The sequence below is a fragment of the Cydia fagiglandana genome, chromosome 7, assembly GCF_963556715.1.
Source record: "Cydia fagiglandana chromosome 7, ilCydFagi1.1, whole genome shotgun sequence".
In the NCBI taxonomy this organism is placed as follows: domain Eukaryota; kingdom Metazoa; phylum Arthropoda; class Insecta; order Lepidoptera; family Tortricidae; genus Cydia; species Cydia fagiglandana.
Genome location: NC_085938.1, coordinates 14,678,869 through 14,703,103, shown reverse-complemented (window position 1 = coordinate 14,703,103; position 24,235 = coordinate 14,678,869). Strand labels below are relative to the sequence as shown.

Here is a 24,235-nt window from a genome sequence, read left to right as displayed (position 1 = left end):
TATAGACTGCTTTCGATTACTGTTGAATTTTCTTTACTTTATTAAATAAATGATTAATTCATTGTATTTAAGAACACAGCTTTTCTCCATAAAATCATCATTGAATGCCATGCCATAAAAGATAAGCCCGAAAATGTGATTCCTCCCTTACATACGAGTCTTGCATACTTATCTGTATTAAGTAAATAATTAATTCATTTGATATATTCTATCTCTAGGGACTACTATTATCGCCACGGATGTAAATAAATAGTGACAAAAGTATGTAGGTAGAAAGTTAAAAAATGCAAGAAGAAAAACAAAAAAGGTATTATTTTTGGGTAAAGGTGACACTTGAAATGAATTCAATATCAAAATCGAGGCGGATGGCTTGGATACACAAGTCATTTTCAATTAGCTCCAACGGATGTCTAAGTTGGCAAGGGTCTGTTACATCCGCTATACGAATTTGGTTATAACCTACTTAAGTGTACCTACGAGGGCTACAAGGTACTTAGACAGGTACTAGAAATTACTACTTGGTACCTACCTAATTTCCGTCTAGTCTAGTCATTAACATACACTTATACTCTTCGAGTAGGTTCCATTCATTTTTATAAACAATATTAACAAATAACGTGATTGTGGGTCATGATTCCATAGTAGGTACTTGTTGTACCGAACCGCGTAGTTTTTTTCATTAAGAAACTTTCTTTTCGTAACATAGTGACATTTTTACAGCTCGTTATAAAATATTTTTATTCTTGTTACAGATAGCAACAGTCGAAACTCGCAGAAATATTTGTGTCTGTGCATAACATCAAAAGCCGTCCATTCCAGTGAAACCAAAAAAAAGTGGTTATAAGTAAAAAGTTTCAATCGGCCTCGAAATCGGCTGACAGTGTTAAATGTTGGAACAATTGAATACGGGACTAGTTGTGTGAGGGTGGATGGTGTTGGTGGGGCGGCGGGCATGGCGGCGCGCGGGCGGCGGTCCGGGCGCGCGCGGCGGTGAGACGGGCGGCGGGGGGCGCGATGCGCGCGGGCGCTTGGGCCGTGTGGGCGGCGTTGTGCGCATGCGCGCTGGCGTCGGGCGAGTTGCGCGTGCTGCAGGCGGACGCGCGCGCCGCTTTCTACGTGGGCATCGCCGCGCCGCCCTCGGCCGCCGCCGTCGTGCGCGCCTTTAACAAGAGCCTCGCGGAGATCTCGCAGACGTACCTCGCCGGCGACTATCCGCTGCATCTCCGCAATATCACCCTGCTGCCGCTTTACATCGAGTTGCCCGAAGATGAAAGGTCAGTTGTTTAAGTTGTGGTTTCGTAGATAGCGGCGTTTTTAAGTTGAAGCATTGGTTAAGAGTGTAAACCTGCTAAATCCATTTTGGAAATTAATTTAGTTTTAACTTTGATCAAAGAGAGTTGAAAATTCTTTATTTTCAAAAATAGATTTAGCAGGTACTTATACACTCTTAAGTAACCAACGAATTTTAAAAAGTAAGTACCTATGTGTGATTTTATTCATTAATCATATAAAATATGAAAAGATAAACATGTTTTTATGGCCCATACACAACGTATGTACGTTTACAATACATTTGTTTACAAACAGCGTTTACGGTCTAACCTAATAGGTAACCCTATGAGGTTAATGAGCTAAAAATATTGCTGTTTTATTTGCTAAAATAACTATGATTTAGTCAAAATATCTAAATGTAAGTACAATACATAATCACATCAACACCTGACATCTTTTAAATAAATCTTTTTATTGCAGATTGTAAGCAGTGTGTGGGTTAGGTACACAATGTTCATGAGTTTCATGACTAACTCTTACCCCTTATGCATTGAACTTAGCAAACTCTTACAAACTTTTATCTCTTTCTAACAAACAGTTATTTTTTTCATCAGTTTAGTTTCATATTTATAAGGGTCAATTACGAGTAATAACGGACTAAAATGAATTCTTACGTTAATCCAGCTATAAACACACCCTCTGAATTTGGGTGTAATAACATAATTGCAACCCTATTGTTGTGTCAACCATTTAGTATAAGCTGCATGCTGTCACAGAAGGATCCTGATCCTGTGAATATAGATTGGCATTAATTTGACCTTTGTGAGAGACGCCAAAGGCTTTTGAGGAAGTTCGTATACCTACACCCCTAGCCTCAACACAATAATCTAAAGGGTTTGCAAGATTAATGTGCTTGTACCCCCGTAGCGTGTTGCTTGTTTGTATTCGAACAGCAGGTTTAGATTTAATCGATCCATACGTACGAAGTTTATGGAAATACTCTATGCATAGCATTCATTAATAAATCCATAAAAAATATCTGGTTAAGGTAACTACTACCTACTCAGTTTAGTTTTATATTTTATAATAGTTGATAGCGCATTTGTTATCTTTATTGCTAGGAATTAAGTATGGGGATAGCTATTAATTTTGGGGTGGAACGTTTAAAGGATCATTCTCAAAAAATATGTCCGTGTTTTATCTGCTACGACCCATACAAAATGTATGAAAAGACTCGCGGCACGTCTAATTGCCGTAAACATATTTTCAGAGAATGACCCTAAAATTTGTTTGGTGTGAAAAAACTAAAGCACCAAATATTAGTGGCAAAATATTATTCGTTGACAAGTCATTATTGCTCTGCTTATGCGATACACATATAAACTACGTTTAATGTGTAAGTAGTTCGGCAGATTGACTGTTTAATATATTTCATGAAAATTTGATCGATGAATGGTTTGAAAACCCATCATCTTTTGTTTTGTATATTTTTCATAGTTGTTTTGAAAAAACTAATTGTTTTAAAAAATATTACAGCACAATAATAATACGTACTATTCCAAACCTTCCAAATTAAGTATTGATACTTACCAAATTTACTAAGACATGTACAGCATGACGTCAGCGTTACGAGTATGATACGTAAAATCATGTCTTAAACTAATTTAGCAGTTATAGAGGGCATACTTATAGGTCGGATCGAGAGAGAGCACTCAGCCCTCGTCCAAGATAGTTCCCGTCCGTTAGAAAATTGATATTCTAAGCAGCAGAGCTAAGATGGATATTGATATCCGACACTATGATAAAATGTTTGCTTTAAGAAAATATGACCTAGTTGTACCGCTTATCTGAAAAAGTTTTGTTAAGCCTAGAATGAAGTGTAGTGTTCGGTACCAATTATATGTACATATTAAATTATTAATTATTTCTTATAAAATAATAGAATTTAGGTAATATATTTGCGCACAACACAAAATACAACAAATGTTTGAAAAAAGTACTGTAACTACTTTGCCGGCAATACATGCGTCTGCCTCTGTAGTAATGTGCTACTAATAGTCTTGCTATATTTAGCTTGATGGCTGATTTTTATAGTAAAAATATATAAAACACATGTTACCAATCTGGTTCTTCCGACTTATGTTATAGAGCTTTTCTAGCCTTATCCCTTTGTATTTTGCAAACAGCATTTGCCGGGACGTATTGAAAATGCAAAGCCCTCGAATCCCTCAAAAAATCAAAATCACATTTCTATCTACTGCATCGATTCCACAATAAGAATATTGATACCGACAGCTATCGGCCGAGAACCTTTTCAAGTTTCGACTGCAAACAAGCCGAACAAGCAATCCACGTTTGTTTGGTACTTTATGGATATTGTTGAAGTTGTTTCTATTTCGATCGGAACGTGTTCTGCGCAGTGAGGCGTAGTTTCGTAGTTTGATGCGGGGCGAGGTGTCTGCAAAGTTGGGGATTTATATATTTTGGAATGCTCATACATCAATCTCAGCTCGCATACTATTTTTTGTAATCAAAGTATATTTCTTTTAATTTGTCTGGCCACTTTGGAATAATATAAGTACATATTAATAAACTGTTAGCGTCCAAAATATAAATGCAGGATGATTGCAGAGATGTCAAAACGGTATCAAGTGATAATGATAGTTGGGATTCCCTTTCTTCGGTATGTATCAAATGACAGAGATTGTCATAATTTTGTTTGTTGTGGGTTGATCGTATTTTACAAGATTGCTTGTTTTTGTGCAAGTCTTATTGTTTGTAAAGTATGGAGTGATGATGTCTTTATGTTTTATTTAATTACGCGCATTGAAAACAATAGTTATCCTTTGTAATGCGCTATAGCTAAGAAAAACCATACTTATAATGTCAATTTCATATCTGGCCGAGATAGAGCGCAGGAAGAAACCTTGCTGGAATTGATGTCAATCCCTTTAAGTGCTTTTGTTAGCCGGTGGGGGTGATTCCGTAAAACACTTTTGTTTATGACACTTTTAAAAACGTTTTATGCGCCGGGGATCAGAATTTTCATTTGCGGTATTTACGGTAATGCATGTTGTCTTTTAATAAAAGATGATACTCGTGTATAGCAAAAAGTTTGGAAAAATGCATTTTCAACAATTTTCATACACAAAACATGTTTGCCGAATTACTAGTAATTTTATATTAAAGTTTTTATTTATACAAGATACATAATATTGCCTTAGCGATGCTGATATATTTATTGTATTAAATTTCAATTTGCAATTTATTCATTTTAGAGCATCTATGGCTCCTACGAATCGACCTGGCAATTATAGCATCAAAAATATTTCACATCTGTGAAATACACCAAGAACACATCTGATACATCTGTGAAATATACAAGTTACCAGAAATTTGACACTTCTGTTAATACGCCGTATAAAAAAGCGTCAAAAAAGACAGGTTAAATCTTCTTGGCCCCAGCATTAAAGTTCAATATGTTATCTTGATCAATGATGAATAAATCTCTACAGTATTTTCACATTTTTCCCTTATACATAAGTACGTTTCCTACATTATTCAAAGACTCCATAATTTATCTTCTGAAGCTGTACCTAGACATTCCTACATACATACATTTTGATAATATATGAATTTTGGACTTGTGCTAGTATATCATAATTTAATAAATGTGAGCAGTACAAAGTTCTCAAAGAATAAGACGCGCTTATATAAAACTGATTTAAAGTTTCACGATTTTTACATAAATCCGTTGGAATCTAATATGTATAAGTAAGAATGAAATTGTAAAGAAATACGATTATATTTATCATTTACTAGTATATAGCATGCTTATCGAATCGTAGGCCAAATTCGGCATGATCCTTTCACCGAAATCAGAAATTTCTTCTTGAACGGGTAACAAGCATTGAAACGACTTTCCCGAATAAAAATTAATACTTTATGAGCCTTTTCACATCGTAGTCGTATAAGAAATTATATTCACTGAATATAAATTCAGGATCCGCCTTTAATATTCAAGCACCTTTATAATATCGTGAAATGTAAACATGTATAAGCATTTAGGTTAAGTCAAGATAACATTCTAAAATTCTTAAACAACCTCGTTTAATGTGTCGCATTTCTTTCATCTCTGAGATAATCGCATGATATAGATGCTCTTAAGCTAATGCTTTTCGTTCCGCTTTTTAATAACGCTACGCCATTGGTTTTCTAATGATGCTGGCGCCAACGCAACGCATTGTCGAGAAGCCTACTGTAGAGTTATCCATTGTAAACTTTACTTGTCTTGACCGTTAATAAAGTGCCCCTTTCCACGCTGCGCTTTTGTTTTTGCGTTAAAAGGGTGTCTTTTTGTATTCTGTCGGAAAGTTGGACTTTATAATCTCAGGCTGAAGCTTTCCGTTTTACAGTAAAACGAGAGGTTTAAAGATTAGGTTGAAATGAATTTATAATATTATGAATTATACTTTGTTGTTGGCGTAGATTTTAATTTTAAGTCTTTAGGATACATTTTAATATTTTTTTAATAAAATAATGGAATAATAGCACAATAATAGATATACATATAGATAGATCGAATACTCTTTATTGGCACACCTCAGTAAAAAGATACAAATGAAAAGAACAATTGATTAAATGTAGAGGCAGACAACAGGCGGTTTTATCGCTAAAGAGAGATCTCTTCCAGACAACAATAATATGCCTAAACTTCTAGAAATAAACAAGTTTGCAGACTTTTCTATACTGCAGTTCTAACAAAAAGTGTCTACGACGGATCCCAGCAGGCACTTTTCCCGAGCAACCATGTTCGGAGCATGCTGACGAATCCCACAGGGAGTTAACACGCTATATATTGTTATGTAGTTCGAACATGTTATCCCTGTTCAGTGACAGTGCAGGTACTGTTTTGTTCAATGTAATACCGGGTGTTCAAAGTTCAAAGTTTTTATTGTATATAAGGTGTGGCCTGTAATACGAGCAAAAAATTCAACTGTAGGCTGTATTCCTCATACTGACCAGTATTTGTTCAGCAACTTTTAAAAATAACTTGTGGTTTGATTTTTAATACACTTTAAAGTTTATTCTAAGACGCAATGTATTGCGAATTTGACGTCAATCACAAATGATATGGCATGGCGATGGCGTCCATTGAAGATAATATTTATTTTGTATGAAAAATAGCAAGTCTAAATACGTTATAATTTTTAAAAGTAGTTGAACAAAAGTGTCACCGTTTGAGGAGTACAATCTATGTTTTAATTATTTGCTCGTGTTACAGGCCACACCCGGTATATAAAACTTTTGCTGGTTTTATGGACCATGGCTTGTTGTAATTTCATGTAATCAAAAGGTCAACCGGACATGTCAACTGCAACGAAATACTGCTGTAGCTGCGGAACATATACAGAACTGCATTTGTAAAAAAGTATTACCTGAATAAAGGATGACCCACGCTAGACTGGGCCATGCCCGGGCCGAGGCGTCCGACATGACATTTTCTATGACGGCTGATAGGTGATCAAGTGGTGCTTTCCATAGAAAACGAAGCGCCGCGCCGGAAGTTCCGGCCCGGCCCCGGCTCGGTCTATCATGAGTCAACCTTAAACCTCCTGAATAAATAGTAAGTAACTTTCATATTCAGTCAATCCGTAATCTGAATCATCATCCAACATTTAGTAGTTTAACAGAATATTGGCTTTGACATTTTCCTATAATTTATTCCATATTGATTCGATGACGAAAACATGGCATATTAATTTTCACACGTAATTACCAATGTCAGAATAAAATGAATTGCGTAAATACACCATTAACTGCATTACGACTGTCGTCGCATTACACTGTTTCATATGTTTCTGAACACACCGAATATATTAATTCATTAAAGGTTTCTATACAGGGCCGGCCAGTGATAAACAAGTGTGAAACTCTCCTAATGGCAAGGTAATTTGAAACTCTAGGGGTATCAAATTCCTTTGTATTCCTTTGTATTGGGGTATACGGGTGACTTTGAATTACTTTCAGATGTCAATTAATTCCAAGAATTGAATTCTACATGATGGAAATAATATGGATTATTTCAGAAGTGATTCGAATTTATGCGATAGTAAAGCGTAGTTAAGGACCTGACATTATTCTTAAGTATTGAGTACATTGTATTACGCAAATTAACAATTTGGGATTATAATACACCTTACATCTGCTTATTGAGGAAGCTCTTACTGTAATCCGTCGAGAAAACTAATGTAGAGAGTTAATTCTACAGCCAGCCTGAGCTTTTGCGGGATTCCTCTGAACCCAAAATTGTTGTAAAAATTACAATTTGCAATTATAATTATTGTGTAATAATTAAGTTCTACATTTTAAACTTTCTTTCACACAGATAACCTTATTTGAGTTATCAAAGAAACGCTGTGTGTAAAAACTGACTTGTTTTAACAAGTCTTATTGTATGGCGAAAATCATCGTTATTAGTTTTCTGATAAATTTTAATTCAATTGCGGAAAATTGGTGCCAGCAATTTAATATTACAATTCACAATAACGGAAGTACTATTTTACGTACATAATTTAATAAAATACACATGTATATTTAAGTTTGTATTATTATTAAATTTAAATAATGTTACATAACTAAAATAATATATTATACATTATTTATTTAATCGCATGGCATTATATTATACAGATGCATAGAAATCATAAATCTAACTCCAGAGAATTAATCTATTCGTTCAGTTATATCAGGTCTTCCGGGGGCATTAAAAGGCATTCATGTAAATTAGGCTTTTATTAATGCTGAAGACCCATCATACTCGCTATAATGTCAGATCAGAAAAAGTATCATGGTCGATTTTTTATCACCTGTCATGCCATGCGTCACTTTCCCACTTACATATGTGTTAGGACGTGACAGCCATGGTGACAAATGATAAAGAGCCGACTATTTTAGACGTACAGATCTATAGTTATTAGCGTAAGAGTGACATTCCAATCCATTTCCAACTGCAGCTGCAATACTGTTCATTTTACTATGGAAACGCGTCGCTGTCATTGTCAATTTCCATAGAAAATGAACAGTATTGCAGCTGCAGTTGGAAATGGAATGTCACTTTTATGTTATCGGATAGTGTAGATAGAGGACTAACCCCTTAGTACCGATTTCATACAGATATTCTAACAGTCAAATAGTAGCGACAGATTTCTCTGTTTTTAATTTAAAGTAAAATGATGATGATGTGTTATATAGGTAGGTAGGTATATGAAATTATATTAAAATTCAGATTCATTCATCATTATTGAACTTACTTGTTATAAGTGAAATTTTATTGAGATTGAAAATGCAATTAAACCTTAATTATCTTCGTCTGTTCTCACCTTCACGTTGTAAATTTAATGCCGGATTTCGAGTTCTGGAACTAATTTGGCAAAGTAATTTCCGGGTACATTGTAAGTTGAGAAGGTTCCTTCAAACAAAGCTTTCTATGTATGTTTGTTTTTAATAATGGGTTTTTGATGTTACAACAAAGTTACATATACTTAATTGAAATTTAGACGAAACAGGAGCTGAGTTTTAAATATTTTAGGTAAATATACCCGTCTCGCTAACAGAAGCGGCTCCTTAAACTAGTGCGATAACGACAAGGCGAAAAATCCTGCGTAAAAATTCCAAAAATCGAGGTTTCGTACTCGACTGTTTCCTCCTCCAAAACTCAACCAATCTTAACCAAACTTGGAAATATAAATGACTATGAAATTATCTGTGTCGGACCGTTTTGCTTTTTTGGCAAATTGATATCAGTTTTGAATACTACGCCTCTCATTTTGGCATAGTCAATAAGGCCATTTTGACCATTTTTGAAGGGCTCTAGCCCCTTAAAAAACAAAAATATCAAAAAAAGCAAAACGGTCCGACATAGATATTGACAATATTAATCTGTGTTGAAAAAATCAGTGCTCGCATCAAAACCCACGGAGGAAACAGTCGAGTACGTTTGTATGGAGAAATGACCACTCCTGTTGGCTCTTAAAACGAGAATTCAATCACAAGTGAATATTACTTATTTTCGATCAGAAAGTTTCCTAGACTCTAATATCAGATATGCAACACAGAAGTATTAGTCAAAATAATGGTCTCTCGCCTGCTTTTAGCGTTCCGTATCCAAATGTGGCAAAAGAGATTCTTTATAGTTCTTTCATGTCCAACTGTCATGTTAAAATTATTATTCTGGGTGTTTTATTTTATCATTTTACAATTTTTTTGTAGGTATAACTGGAATTAAGTTTTTTGTCAAACATTTTATGTTTAGATTATAAAAAAGCTTTTATCGTTGACTGTACTTTTCTCCCGACAGGCACCTAAAACCTCGGTAATTGAGACAATATTTACTGGCCCAAACACAATAACGTTGCGTTGTTTTATCACAGAGTGTAAAAATTATGATCATATGGTCTACCGGCCTTAGGCGAAGATTTTGCAATAGCTTATGTATGTATCATGGCTTTTATAATCTTATTGATATAAAAAGTATCTAGAAAGATTAAAAACCAAATAAAGGATGACTCACGCTAGACCGGGCCGTGCCCGGGCCGAGGCGTCCGACATATAGTTTTCTATGACGGCTGGTCGGTCATCACGTGGTGCTTTCTATATAAAACGAAGCTCCGGAAACTCCGGCCCGCTCTGACGTGAGTTATCCTTAACTGTCCCTATTCCTAGTAACATTTTATTCAGTTTTAATAGCAAATATCTTCAAATCTTGCGTGCTACTGTTAAAGACGATGTTGCAGCGTTTCCCAAACTTTTTGTATGGAATTGTGTAAAGACACTCGTAGCTGGCCTTTTCAGCTGCTAGTTGACCGTGTTCACTGGTGAAGATGCCGCCAGTTGCTCGAAATCCCAGGCTCTTCGATAGTGCGATTCTAAGAAAAAAAAAATCGAATCAAACACAGTAACCCAGGTGTACCCAAGTGGGGACACTGGGGACAATAGGCGCTAATGGGTTAATTTACATTTCTTACATACATAATTGCTCTTAATTCTCAATAGTTTTGTTACAACTTGTTAAAAAATCACAAAAATAAAGCTCGCGAACTCAGAGTGTCTACCGCGAAAACCGAAATTCGCAAATTGCGGGGATCTTTCTCTTTTACTCCAATGAAGGCGTAATTAGAGTGACAGAGAAAAATCCCCGCAACTTGCGAACTTTGATTTTCGCGGTTATAGCCCAGATCTAATTCAGATCTACCTTTTCGCAAACTTAGCACACCTACATCAGCATTTAAACGTCAATATCTATCTTACGCAATTCAGTAATTCAAATTCAAACGGTTTTGCCAAAACCAATAGTAATTGAGAATAGTTGAAAGCGAAGTTTGGTACCGGTGCCAAGTTGAATCCAATTGCAATTGCACTATGTAGATTGTAGGTACTTATATTTAAGCGGATACCTAGCAAGTTAACTATATTGGAAGCCTGTCATCATTGGTTAGCTCCTTTCTATGCTAACTATTGTGGTGCGTTCCTTTTGTAGTGTCAACATTAGTTTAAGCAAACATTTGTAAGGCTTCTATAGACTTATTTTTTACGTTAGAAACATAGAGAAATATAAGGTACTTGCGCCTAATAAGACTTTTAATTTAATTTTTTATTTTTTTCATTTTTGATATGAACTTGCAATTTTGTCTATGGTACTAACCAAACATGGGCGAGAAATTTAAACTCATAAAAGTATGAAATTTTGAAATTGAGCAAGCTTTAAAACTGGGCCTTATTAGGTGCAAGTACCTTAGTAAGAATAGAGTGCTCACTACATCAGTTTTGGTACCAATACGACTACATATTATTTTCGCGGTCGACATTTCTAGCATCGAGTGGGGGAATTATCTGTAGGTACCTCTACTTGATACTAGAATTATCTACTGTCGCCACTCACGAAAGTTGTATTGAACAACAATTCACAACTAATATTAAAAGCAGAAGGATTAGAAAATAGAGTTCCGGTTATTCCGGCTATAATAATTTGCTGAAAATTGTTGAGCATTAGACTTTTCGGTCGTCGGAACATCTATTGTCAAGTAGCTTAACTGATAATTCCGCTACTCGATGCAAGATGTCGACTACGAAAATAATAGTAATTTTGATATTAAAACTGATGTATGGAGTGAACATCCTATGTATTTTTTTCTCTATGGTTTCCAACATAAATAATTAATAAATTTATTTATTCAATAAACATACAAACCATGTTACTAACTAAACCTAAATATAAACTAAACATGTAATATATCGACATACTGTAACCCGCCCGGGCGGCTTTTGATAAATAAGCATTTGCACTTGTTTATAAATTACTAGCTGTGCCCGCGGCTCCGCCCGCGTGGAATTCGATCTGTGTCAGTAAGCGGCTAATTTCTAATCCTAATTTCTCTCCCTCTCCCCTGGAGGCGGAACTTGAAGTAAAGTTGACAGATGGATATGCTAGAGGACTGCAGACCAGATACAATATTTTACAATTAGGTACCACTAAATAAAACTACACTCCATAATCAATAGTTTTTTTCGCCCTTATTCAAATTTTACACGTGATTTGAACGACAGAGTAGTAGATGTATATCGGACGATACAGTAAGGTATACGCGCGCGAGCGAAAGCGAAGCCTGCCTGGCTAGAGCGCCACTAATCGTGGTCTTCTTCAGACTCCTGAGGAAGACCACGTGCCCCTTGTAACCTCAATGCGTTGCGAGACTTTCGCGAATGATTGGATGTTTTTCTGGAAGGCATGGTAATGCGTTTTAAATGCGAGTCACAAATCGTTTGGCTCCGCAAACGACCAGTGCCGTATTAAGATATTTTGATGCCCTAAGCATTACTAGACTATGGTGCCCCCTGTCCCTAGGGTCATCGAGATTACATTGATTCTTTTTTTGGTAAGTTGAATAACGGTTATTGCTGCATTACAGCTGAGAATGGAAATTAGTCACATCATTTTATCACGAAAATTGACAGTGCTGCAGCAGTAACGTTGCAACAGAGTTATGCTGCTGCAGTCGCCACCCGTATGTCACTTAGAAAGTGATTATAAACGCGAGCGAAGCGAACGCGAAATTTTTTCGATATAAAAACGCAATTTGATAGATAGTTGTACATTTTTACTTTTAGTATGGAAATCAGTCACATCATTTTATCACAAAAATCGACAGTGCTACAGCAGTAACGTTGCAACAGAGTAATGCTGCTGCAGTCGCCATAAATTAGAAAGTTATTGAAAATGCGAGCGAAGCGAGCGCGAAAATGTTTCGATATAAAAACGTAATTTGATAAATAGTTGTACATTTTTACTTTTAGTATGGAAATCAGTCACATAATTTTATCACGAAAATCGACAGTGCTACAGCAGTAACGTTGCAACAGAGTAATGCTGCTGCAGTCGCCATATATTAGAAAATTATTGAAAACGCGAGCGAAGCGAGCGCGAAAATGTTTCGATATAAAAACGTAATTTGATAGATAGTTGTACATTTTTACTTTTCGTATGGAAATCGGTCACATCATTTTATGACGAAAATTGAAAGTGCTGCAGCAGTAACGTTGCAACAGAGTAATGCTGCTGTAGTCGCCATACATTAGAAAGTTATTGAAAACGCGAGCGAAGCGAGTGCGAAAATTTTTCGATATAAAAACGCAATTTGATAGACAGTTGTACATTTTTACTTTTAGTATAGAAATCGGTCACATCATTTTATGACGAAAATTGAAAGTGCTGCAGCAGTAACGTTGCAACAGAGTAATGCTGCTATAGTCGCCATACATTAGAAAGTTATCGAAAACGCGAGCGAAGCGAGCGCGAAAATTTTTTGATATAAAAACGCAATTTGATAGATAGTAGTACATTTTTACTTTTAGTATGGGAATCAGTCACAGCATTTTATCACGAAAATCGACAGTGCTGCAGCAGTAACGTTGCAACAGAGTAGTGCTGCTGTAGTCGCCATACCTTAGAAAGTGATTATAAACGCGAGCGAAGCGAGCGCGAAAATTTTTCGATATAAAAACGCACTTTGATAGATAGTAGTACATTTTTACTTTTAGTATGGGAATCAATCACAGCATTTTATCACGAAAATCAACAGTGCTGCAGCAGTAACGTTGCAACAGAGTAATGCTGCTGCAGTCGCCACCCGAATGTCACTTTTATCATATCTTATAATGTTATTATAAACGCGAGCGAAGCGAGCGCAAAAATGTATCGATATAAAAAACCCAATTTGATAGACAGTTGTACATTAGTTTTTACTTTTAGTCCCAACCAGGCGCGTATCCAGGATTTATTACAGAGAAGGGACGGGACAGTTTTCTATCAGCCTAGCTTCGCATAGGGCTCGACATTTTAACGGTGTCAGCGAGGTTGTTTTCATACAGAAAAGATGCAAGAAAGCAGAGCTTGGACTTGGAATTGACTAAGTGAATTGAATTGGCGAAGTGTGAGCAAGGCAGAAGGCCCAGCTTCGAAAGAGGAAAGCTTGGATTTGGATCCACGCCCAAGTGTAATTAAGGCAGAAGATTAACTTTGCCATAAGGCAGAAGACCTCGCATAAGACCGAACTGTAATCACGACTTTCTACTGCTCGCTCTGTGGCTTCACTCGAAAGCGCTTCTTCATAGGATGCTTTTAATTTTCGGCTTTCACGGGGCCCCTTAACACACAGTTAGGTCTCAGGATCGCGGCTAAGGAGCAACTCGGTTTGGCCGACAAATCTGGCGTGCAAGAGAGCAAATTTCACTATAAAATCGGTAACCTATGTCGAAAAAATCCGCTGGCCGCAAGCCCGAAAGCAGGATTTTTTTCCATGACTTTAAGGGCCTCCGCGTAAGGTCAAATCGAAAGCCTACGTTGGAGATGTTCTTACGTACCCTCAATCTCTTACTTGATCCCTACGGCCCTTCGTTATTAGATGGGTACACACGTATAAAAGTTTCATGTAGGTACCCACTCCACGACGACTGCAATGCTGATGCAGCCTTCTCTTTTTTGCCTACAGTTTTGGTGCCCTAAGCAAGTGCTTATTTTGCTTAAAAGGGTTAATCCGGCACTGCAAATGACAGAGGTCAATGTTTTTTTCTCAAAGTACCCACCTTCGTGGTCATTTTTATTAAGTGCTTAAAGTAGGCGATACGTATGAATATAGATTTGATATGGGTGCGATATAATTACGATTAGGTATAATTCATGACGGAGAAAATTAATAATTTTAAATAACTATGCAATTATACGCGTGTTGATATGTGTGTTTATTTTACCACTACTTACTTACGTAACTATGTAAACTCATTTTTAGTTTTCTTATTTACTTAATGTTTACTCACTTCCCCAAAAGATGGCACTGTGCAATGAGAGGCAATTAATTTACTGTCGTTTAATTTTGTTGTATTATTAATTTATTAAATCAACATAATTATTCAATTATTTTTGCTGATATATCCGACCCCCTTTCTAACTTAGAGTTAATTTGGCAAGATCTTTCCGCGGTGGCTTCAAATTCAGCGCCATCTGTTAGTTCAGTCTGGGTACTCAATAGTGGTAGCACATATCTGAAAAGAGTTTGCCCCTCCTTCCTAAGTAGCGCCATAAGATTCAGGGGCAAACTTAAATCAAGCGAGTGTTGTGGCTACCCCCCCTTTTAAGGGTTAAATTTTTAAAGCCTATAACCTGGCCGGGGATTTTCTCGACAGATTAGTGAAGTTTTCATCAAAATCCGTTCAGCCGTTTTCACGTGATGCGCGTTCAAATAAACAGACAAACAGATAAACAGATAAACAGATAAACAGACAAACAGACAAAAATTCTAAAAACTGTTGGAACGTGTTCTGTTATCGATTCTAAGTATCCCCAGCCAACTTTTATTCAAATATCTTCCATGTACAGACTTTCGACCGTCTTCAGCTTTATTATATGTATAGATAGATGTATAGATAGATAGATTCAATTATAAAACATATGTAACCATATATTGTAGGTACAAACATTTAGGCCCATTAAAATTGCAGTTGCACTTAGTACGAACACAAAATATTGTAAACTGTTTAGCAGGTAGGTATGAATTTACATCATGCTTTTATTGTATCATTCCAATAATATTGGTTGAAACTTTGTAGCAGTTGCAACACTTTATATTTATCTGCGAAGATTTACTGTACTTAGAGATACCAATTTTAATAAAATATACTTAGGTAGTACTTAAACATACTATGTTGATGTCAGATGTAACTTGCACGTAAATGTTACGATGTGCGATCACGCCAAGTTCTGCACCGTAACGTAAAACATGTACTAACTTAGTTGCACAGTGATAAAAGTAATAATGCAAGTGAAACTTGTATACTAAAATGTAGTTTGCATGTTGCGAGTTACAAAGAATGACTAAACTGGTTACCTTAAACTAAAATGGGAGCTTTGAAAACTGTAAGCCCTATTGTCAATAATCACGTCACGTCAGATAGATAATTTAAACAATAATTTATAACTAATATATGAACAGTTATCAAATTAAACAAACACGTTCAATGCAACAAATGAACCTAACATAATTATAATCTACCGGGTGTGGCCTGTAATATGAGCAAATAATTAAAACATAGATTATACTCCTCAACTGGTGAAACTTTTGTCCAACAACTTGAAAAAATTATGAAGTATTTAGACTCCCTATTTTTCATACAAAATAAATATTATATTCAATGGACGCCATCGCCACGCCATATAATTGTGATTGACGTTGCTTGTCAAGCCTTAAACATAATAAAATTCGCAATACATTGCGTCTTTGAACAAGCTTTAAAGTGTATTAAAAATCAAACTACAAGTTATTTTCAAAAGTCGCTGAACAGATGTTGATCAGTATGAGGAGTACATCCTACAGTAAAATTTTTTGCTCATGTTACAGGCCACACCCGGTAAAAACTGAAATAGATGTAGAAAAAGTAACGATTGCTAAAGACGCCGGTTCGAATCCGTCCTTCAACACTGGAGGGCTCGTCACTCTTTCTTTAATATATGACATATATTTCAGTTTATAAATTATATATAGTAGTGTGACTTCTTAAAAACACAAATCAAAATAATTTGATTTGTTCCCAAAGTTGTATATAATTATAATCTGCCAATACTTGAATATCGACGCCGTGAGCTTGTGTCATGAATAGATTTCCGCGCTAACGGATTTCGGTATAACACGATGTGATTAAGACTTACCTCGCCGTGAGTAATTTGGTGGCGATGCCCAATCTCCTGTACTCCGGGGCTACGGAGAGGCCGGCGCCCATTAGGTATTCACCAACTCCGTATTTATCATAAATTACGGGTACTTTCATCGCCTCTGCGAACATGCGTAGGGATAATAGGCCGGCTTCGGTTTTGGGCTGTGGAAGGAAATGTAATAATATTTTGTAACCCGTGTTGTTAATCACTAGTAAGCCCAGCCAAATTATTTATTTCAATGTGTATGAATATTATTCAAGTGACTCAAAATAGAGAATTTATCTTACAGTATTCGAATGATAGTCTATTTTAAATACCTAGATATCTACAAGATAACTACTTCAATCAAATTTTCAATTTTGTTATTACTGTGAGTTATTAGTACGATTGAGTGTGCAGATAGTGTTAACATGTCGTCTTTCTAATCTTTTTTAAAGTTCTATTAAGTATCAAATATCAAAACCTTATAGCTAGAAAAAAGTATGATACTAAATTAAAGATAAACTGATAGCATGTAATATAGATAATACTGTACTTAAATCCCTAAGGGCTTAAACTAGGTCGGCCTCGAATAGAAATGGAAGAATAAACGGGAGCGGTTCCAGGGTTAGGGCGTAACGGCGATCGGCGTAAAGCTCAGATGAAATGGAGTAGCGGGATGAAATGGACTCAGGCTTATTCTGTTATTCTCTTTAATAAAATATTTATCGAAAGTTTGACAAGCGCCGAAATGAATCTCATAATAACGAAATTATGTTTCGCATTTGGGCCTAATTTACATAGTTCCATAGTTAGTTTACCATACGGTACAATCGTTCCTATTTTTTAATAATGTCTGAAGAATTTATTCCCAAGCTCCGTGCTAAGAGCTTTTAGGCTGATCAGCATACAAGTTGATTTTAGAATTTTAAATTGAATGCAAAGTAGCCAATTTGGAGTTGCTTGCTTTACGTTCCTTCAAGTAACGCTCCTATCTGCCAAAATTTTGGCAAGGATTTATAATTCATAGAAGAAAGCAATTTGAAGCTGCTGGCCCGCTTTTCGGTTTTCCATTTTACCCGTTGAATAAGGTTCTGTACGATACTGTATTAAACAAATGAACCATGGAAACCTTGGCACATTTGGAACGTTTTTTGTTTGTATTGGTATTCGGAACCTTTAGATTTAGGTATCTACAGTATTTTTGTATCATTTTGTAGGTTTGTATATTTTCTAAAGAAACTTAGTAAAGCAAAAACAATTAACATTATAAAATTTCCTTTTTTAATCTTAAATGCATTTTTTTAAAAGAAAAATATCTGAAAATCGACCTATAAGCAACGCAGATAAATTGATTAACAATGATGAATATTGCAATAAAGCCAAATAATTCTCCAAGTATTAGTCGAACGGTTTTAAAATGTCCGAATCCACTTGAGAGATTACCTGCCGAGGAATAGCATTATTTTCTTTTGTTAAACTAAAGCGCTAATTACTTACGTGTCAAAATAAAAAGCAATTACAATGAAAGACTCCATACAGATAACACCTTTACTGCTTGAAGGATAGAGTTAAATTACAATAGCAATTACTTACATCGAGCAGGGATTAATTAGTCACTGGCTGTACAGATACTCGTAAATACTATTTATACCGGGTGTGGCCTGCAATACGAGTAAAAAATGTAACTGTAGGCTGTACTCCTCATACCGACCAACGCTTGTTCAGCAACTTTTAAAAATAACTTGTGGTTTAATTTTTAATACACTTTAAAGTTTATTCTAAGACACAATGTATTGCAAATTTTGTTATGTTTAAGGCATGACAAGCAACGTCAATCACAACTGATATGGCATGGCGATGGCGTCCATTGAAGATAATATTTATTTTGTATGAAAAATAGGAAGTCTAAATACTTCATAATTTTTAAAAGTTGTTGAACAAAAGTGTCACCCTTTGAGGAGTACAATCCATGTTTTAATTATTTGCTCGTGTTACAGGCCACACCCGGTATATAAATTAATAATAGTAATTGAGTGCAAATAAAAATGAGAACTGTACAAATAATATTCACCGGATTATGATCCACAAACTCGCCCTTGACCTGAGGCAGGCAAAGATTCGCACCAACCAAAGTGTGTCCCGATCCATCTCCGTCAGCCAGAAAGCAGGCAAGCGACATCTTCTGCCTAATGATCGATGTCAGCAGCACACGGTACTCTTGCACCGCATCGGGGTCCCTCGCCGTACCTATTCAAAGGTGGACACTCAATTAATCATCCACGGCCCGCATTAAATTCGACTCAATTAATAACCCGTACAAATCAATTGGAAAATTTCCAATCTTATCAGTCCCAACGTTTGAAATTTGGGCGTCTGTTTTCGGGGAGTTTTTATCCGAAGTAATTGTGCTAAATGGAGTTTGATCGTTATAATTTCTTCAAAGTGAGAAAACCAATTTAATAAAATACAGGATGGGCTCGTAATACGAGTATCTAAAAATTTTAAAAGCAGATTATGTATCCAATATTTTAAGATTAGGTATTTGAAGAAACATTTGCCAGTATAAAAACACTGTGAATAGGTACATAATAACATCTAGTTAGCTTTCTATTTTTTATTGCCAGATGAATAACAAGGCGTGTTTAAGCTACCGAGCTATGATATTCTAATGTTAAGATTCATGATTTGTGGTATAGATCGTATGTTAAAATTAACATTTTGAAAAGAAAATCAAGTAAAAAGCGTAGTCTATTTCTACGAGTCCGTACTCCGAAATGTTGGTAAAGCAAACACCTTTGTTGTTGAGGGTGGCCATGGACTATGGTTAACGTTTACCATTAGACGATTCGTTTGCTCATTTGCCTTCATTATAAAAAAAAACAATGAAATATTTTAAAACATGAAGACCATCAGATAGTAACAAGATAGGTATTTAAATATTTGCTACTGTCACGCACCCCATCCAATGATATATAGCTTTGTAAATTGAATATCAAGATTATTTTAACTAAACCAATTCGTAGCCCTAAGCTAAACGCAAACGGTGATGTAGTATAATTAACGATATGTGATTCACTCTCAGTTTGTTCAACCTAAATTTTAGTTCAAAATTTACATTTGATTACGCGGGAAGTGTACAATAAAGTTATAATTTGGGAAGGTATCCGAGGACGCGCAGAAGGGTAATGGCAGCACATTAGGGCGAACCCCAGCCTCGGGATAATTGGGCGGCGGGCGGCGGTCGCCAACTGGACATAGACTACGCCGTAGAGACTGCGCAATATTACGCTTTTATCTATATTTCCTGTCTCAATACATACAATTAAATATGCGTTTGTAAATAACTACACTGTGAGCCGTACCGCTCATATTAGTGGTAGTAGTAGTAATAGTATTCTCCGTTTTTTTTAACAAAAATAAAAAATAGAAGTATAGTTATCTTTGATGAGATGACAGGAGAAAGTGAAGAGAAGGCAAGGGAGGTGCATATTACATTTTTAAGTACAATAAGTGTCCCAACTTGCGCACCCAGTACCCACGTCACCATACTAGCTGTATAGAAAAGGTATCCAACCCTTAAGTTAGGGCACCGACTGAAATACTAGAAAAGTATTTGTTTTAATAGGCAAGGAATATTTTTTATTGATTCCGAAATTAAATTAACAACAAACTTATAACTAGAATTACGTTTCAATTGAGATGAGCGGTTGCTTCTCTTCCATTAATAATAGTATGGTTGCTGCAGTAAGGGTCGTGAAATATGGTTGTGAAACGGCTTTTTCCTTAGTGCACTACTTTATTAAAACAAACTTTTCTCTGCCATTAGTAGGTAGCTAAGAGTGAGCACTATGTACTATGGTATCGTTATATAATCCAGCTACTGGGAAAGTGATCTGTGCCTCTGAATAAGGCTAATGACTTATTTTCTTGCGTGAGAAAATGTTCGCCGCCATAAGAAGGGATTCTGTTAATTGCAAAAAGTGTTGAGCCCCCAACCGCTGAAAAAGTACTAAGTTAATTAATGTTAAGTCTTTTATTATCTGCAATGCCATTATCACGTTTATTGTACTTGTATATTTTTTATACATACATATGGACAGTAGTCGGATGTATAATGTTTGAAAAGGAATACATGTGTAGGTAATTGTGTATATATATGAGGTATTGGGAGTCAATACACAAGCTTCTTAAGCTTACCGTGGGGCTTTGTCAATGAAAATTACCTATAATATAAATAAATAAAATAAATAAATATTATATCATATTTTTTACACAAATTGACTAGGCCCCACGGTAGGCTCAAGAAGGGAATATTTATTTATTTATTTAAAAAGTGTTTTATTCGTTAGCAAAGTTTGTTTAACCCTCGTGCCTTAAAACCCTCGCAACACACAAGATTCTACTTTATAAACCATTTGCACGGTCGTGGCTCAATTTTGTAATCTTTTGCTTGCTCGAGAATCAATATTAGCACGAGGAGTTAAACAAAAACTTTACTTTGTCCTCTTGTAAAACAAATAAATGTTTTTTATTTACAATGAGAGCTACATGTAACTATCGTTATCTTTGCTGTTTAATTAAAAGTGTAAATATTGTTAGGAGAATAAATGAGAGTGGAAAAAAGGATAGCCCTTAATTAGGAAAACTCTGGGGTCAGAGCAAACGTTCAAAAAGTTACCTACAACGATTAAGGTGTTACAAAAGTTACTTCGTCGGCCGGAGTTCGGGAAATTACAAGTAACAATATACCGCATTAGTTTTACCAAACATATTGTGTTCAGAATTTCGTAAATTATTACACATAATTAATACCTGGGATTGATGAATAAATTAAGTACCTACTAATTTCTGTAAAATAAGCTAGCAGCCATATCCATTGCTCACAATTATGAATACACTAAAAAAAACTTGTTTAAGTATTCTTATTCATAAACTACAAACTGGTCTCAAACGGCTGTATAATATTATATTAAAAGGTAATTATTTATTTATTTAAAGCAATAAATTGTAGCGAGTGACGGCACAGCCGGGATGATCAGCTTACTGGGCGCGGAACTGATGTTACTCTCGTTGTGAGTAAGGGAAGCAAATTGAAACTAAGTCTAAAGCTTAAGCTTAAATCATTCATAATCCTTAAGTTTAAAATAAACAGTCCCGGCAATGTTAATATTATTTAAATTTACGCTACAGAAATTTACAAAAAATATTTTATTCTTCATGCAATTTCGACATAATGCAATGGAAATTATATTTATACAAATGTATTACGCAATGTTTTTTTTTTATATTAAATTTTTAAATATTATAGGACACTTCTTACACAGATTGACTAAGTCCCACAGTAAGCTCAAGAAGGCTTGTGTTGTGGGTACTCAGACAACGATATATATAATATACAAATACTTAAATACATAATAAACACCCATGACTCAGGAACAAATATCTGTATCATCATACAAATAAATGCCCTTACTGGGATTCGAACCCAGGACCATCGGCTTCGCAGGCAGGGTCACTACCCACTAGGCCAGACCGGTCGTCAGTTTTGAATGTACATACCAACATATCCAATATTTAACGCTTTTATTTTGGTCATTGTATTATTTCTTGAATTTCAGGATTTATATAGGTAATAATTATTAACGTTCTTATGATAAATTTATGGAATTCTACAATTATTAGCGAAAAACAAAATACCAATCCAATGTTTGTAGATTATTGTTTTTCATTTCAAGTAAGTATTTATTAGTAATTTTAATTTGCATGTTTGTGACATGTCCGAGCATATGTCGAGCTCAAAATGCAGTAGCAATTTAACATATAACCGAATGATTTCAACATTGAAAAGCCGAGTAACGAGCACTACCGCTTTGTATTAAGTTAAATTAGATAAGTAGTAGTTTGAATGCAGCTAAGTTCGTTTCAAAGCGAAATGCGATTTACTAGTAGGTAAATTCCAATGGTACAGCAAAATAAATAACATGTTAGGCGAAATGCACACGTTGTGTCAAGAGAATATGACTATACAACCAGTGAATGTCTCTAATGCACTATTCATAACTCACCCGCCGTGCTCCACCAAACATCTTCCTTAATATAATTTCCCAACATGAATTCGACTGCGGTACTCCACATAGCTTCAGATACATCTTCCACTACAAATTTCATCGTAACACCGTCAACTGTTCGCTCGAAACTGTCCCATACCTTGGGATATTCCCGGGAAGACATTGGCTTAAATTGCTAGATAATGTAAAATGAAGAAACGCTTTTGAGGCTTTAAATTTAAAACGATTTCTGAGACATTGAGTGCACGGAACGGGACTGGATTGTATTCTGTGTGAGCTCGGTTTGTGCTACTTGCGGTTTATAAGTTGCGGTGTATAACTAGATTTGTTGTTATAAGATGGTTCTTACAAACAGCATGATTTATACTTGCTCATAATATTAAAATTTAAAGTCCCATTGGGAAGAACTATAGGTAGAAAAACTAGAGGTTTTGCCCAAACGAGTATGGAAGGATATTGATATTGAAAGTTTAATGCTCCTCTACAAAAATGATAATCTTTGCTTAGGAAAGTAAAAAATGATAATCTTTGCTTAGGGAAGTTTCGCTTTGAAATGAAATTAACTGCATTCAAACTACTACTTATCTAATTTAACTTAATACAAAGCGGTAGTGCTCGTTACTCGGCTTTTCAATGTTGAAATCATTCGGTTATATGTTAAATTGCTACTGCATTTTGAGCTCGACATATGCTCGGACATGTCACAAACATGCAAATTAAAATTACTAATAAATACTTACTTTTTTTTTTAATGAAATCAGCATATTTTTACTATTACTTACTTGAAATGAAAAACAATAATCTACAAACATTGGATTGGTATTTTGTTTTTCGCTAATAATTGTAGAATTCCATAAATTTATCATAAGAACGTTAGTAATTATTACCTATATAAATCCTGAAATTCAATAAATAATACAATTACCAAAATAAAAGCGTTAAATATTGGATATGTTGGTATGTACATTCAAAACATTGCGTAATACATTTGTATAAATATAATTTCCATTGCATTATGTCGAAATTGCATGAAGAATAAAATATTTTTTGTAAATTTCTGTAGCGTAAATTGAAATAATATTAACATTGCCAGGACTGTTTATTTTAACCAAAAATGATAATCTTTGCTTAGGGAAGTATAATCCTGGTTTTCGTTTGTTTTCGAATACCTATCTTTTTGCCTTTGAACTTTTATTCAAACGGCCTGTACAAAGATAATGTGCCTTTTTATGTGAAACAAGTACCTAATGGTTTTCCTTGAATCTCCTATATTGGTGCAAATTCGTTCCATCAGGTTCTTTGTAGAATTGTCGCTGGTTGATCTGTTAACATTATTCAACGGGGTTACGGGCTTATGGTAATGAGAGTTATTGGATCTTGGAATACCTCTGATTCTCCAGTACACAAATGGAGAAGATATATTATTTAGTTAGTCCACAAAATGTATATTGTATTTACCTATCGGTGATATGACATCATACGATTATACGATATGTTTCCTATATTCCTTGGTAAGAAAAACGGTTTCATCCACCCTTAATATAGAAAGATCCCATAAAAACGTTTGTACCTTTGACGTTCTGAACGCTGCTTTATTGTGCCCAAGTATCGATTTTTAATTATTATATTACCCAAACGACTATAGTTACCG

General features: G+C 35.3%; 2 protein-coding genes across 2 annotated transcripts in view; one reads left to right on the top strand and one right to left on the bottom strand.

Moving 5' to 3' along the window:
- The first annotated feature begins 1,014 nt into the window (after window positions 1–1,014).
- Window positions 1,015–24,235, top strand: part of LOC134665987 (uncharacterized) — a 74,984-nt gene continuing 51,763 nt past the window's right edge. Inside the window, exon 1 of the mRNA XM_063523050.1 lies at window positions 1,015–1,274. Coding sequence (XP_063379120.1) covers window positions 1,015–1,274 — 260 coding nt within the window. The remainder of the gene's footprint in view (window positions 1,275–24,235) is intronic.
- LOC134666332 (uncharacterized) lies at window positions 9,984–22,891 on the bottom strand. The gene is made up of 4 exons (XM_063523478.1): window positions 22,582–22,891; window positions 18,588–18,763; window positions 16,529–16,695; window positions 9,984–10,199 (listed from the first exon to the last, which is right to left on the bottom strand). The coding sequence occupies exons 1-4, from the start codon at window positions 22,745–22,747 to the stop codon at window positions 10,004–10,006; spliced, it is 705 nt and encodes a 234-aa protein (XP_063379548.1). The 5' UTR covers window positions 22,748–22,891; the 3' UTR covers window positions 9,984–10,003.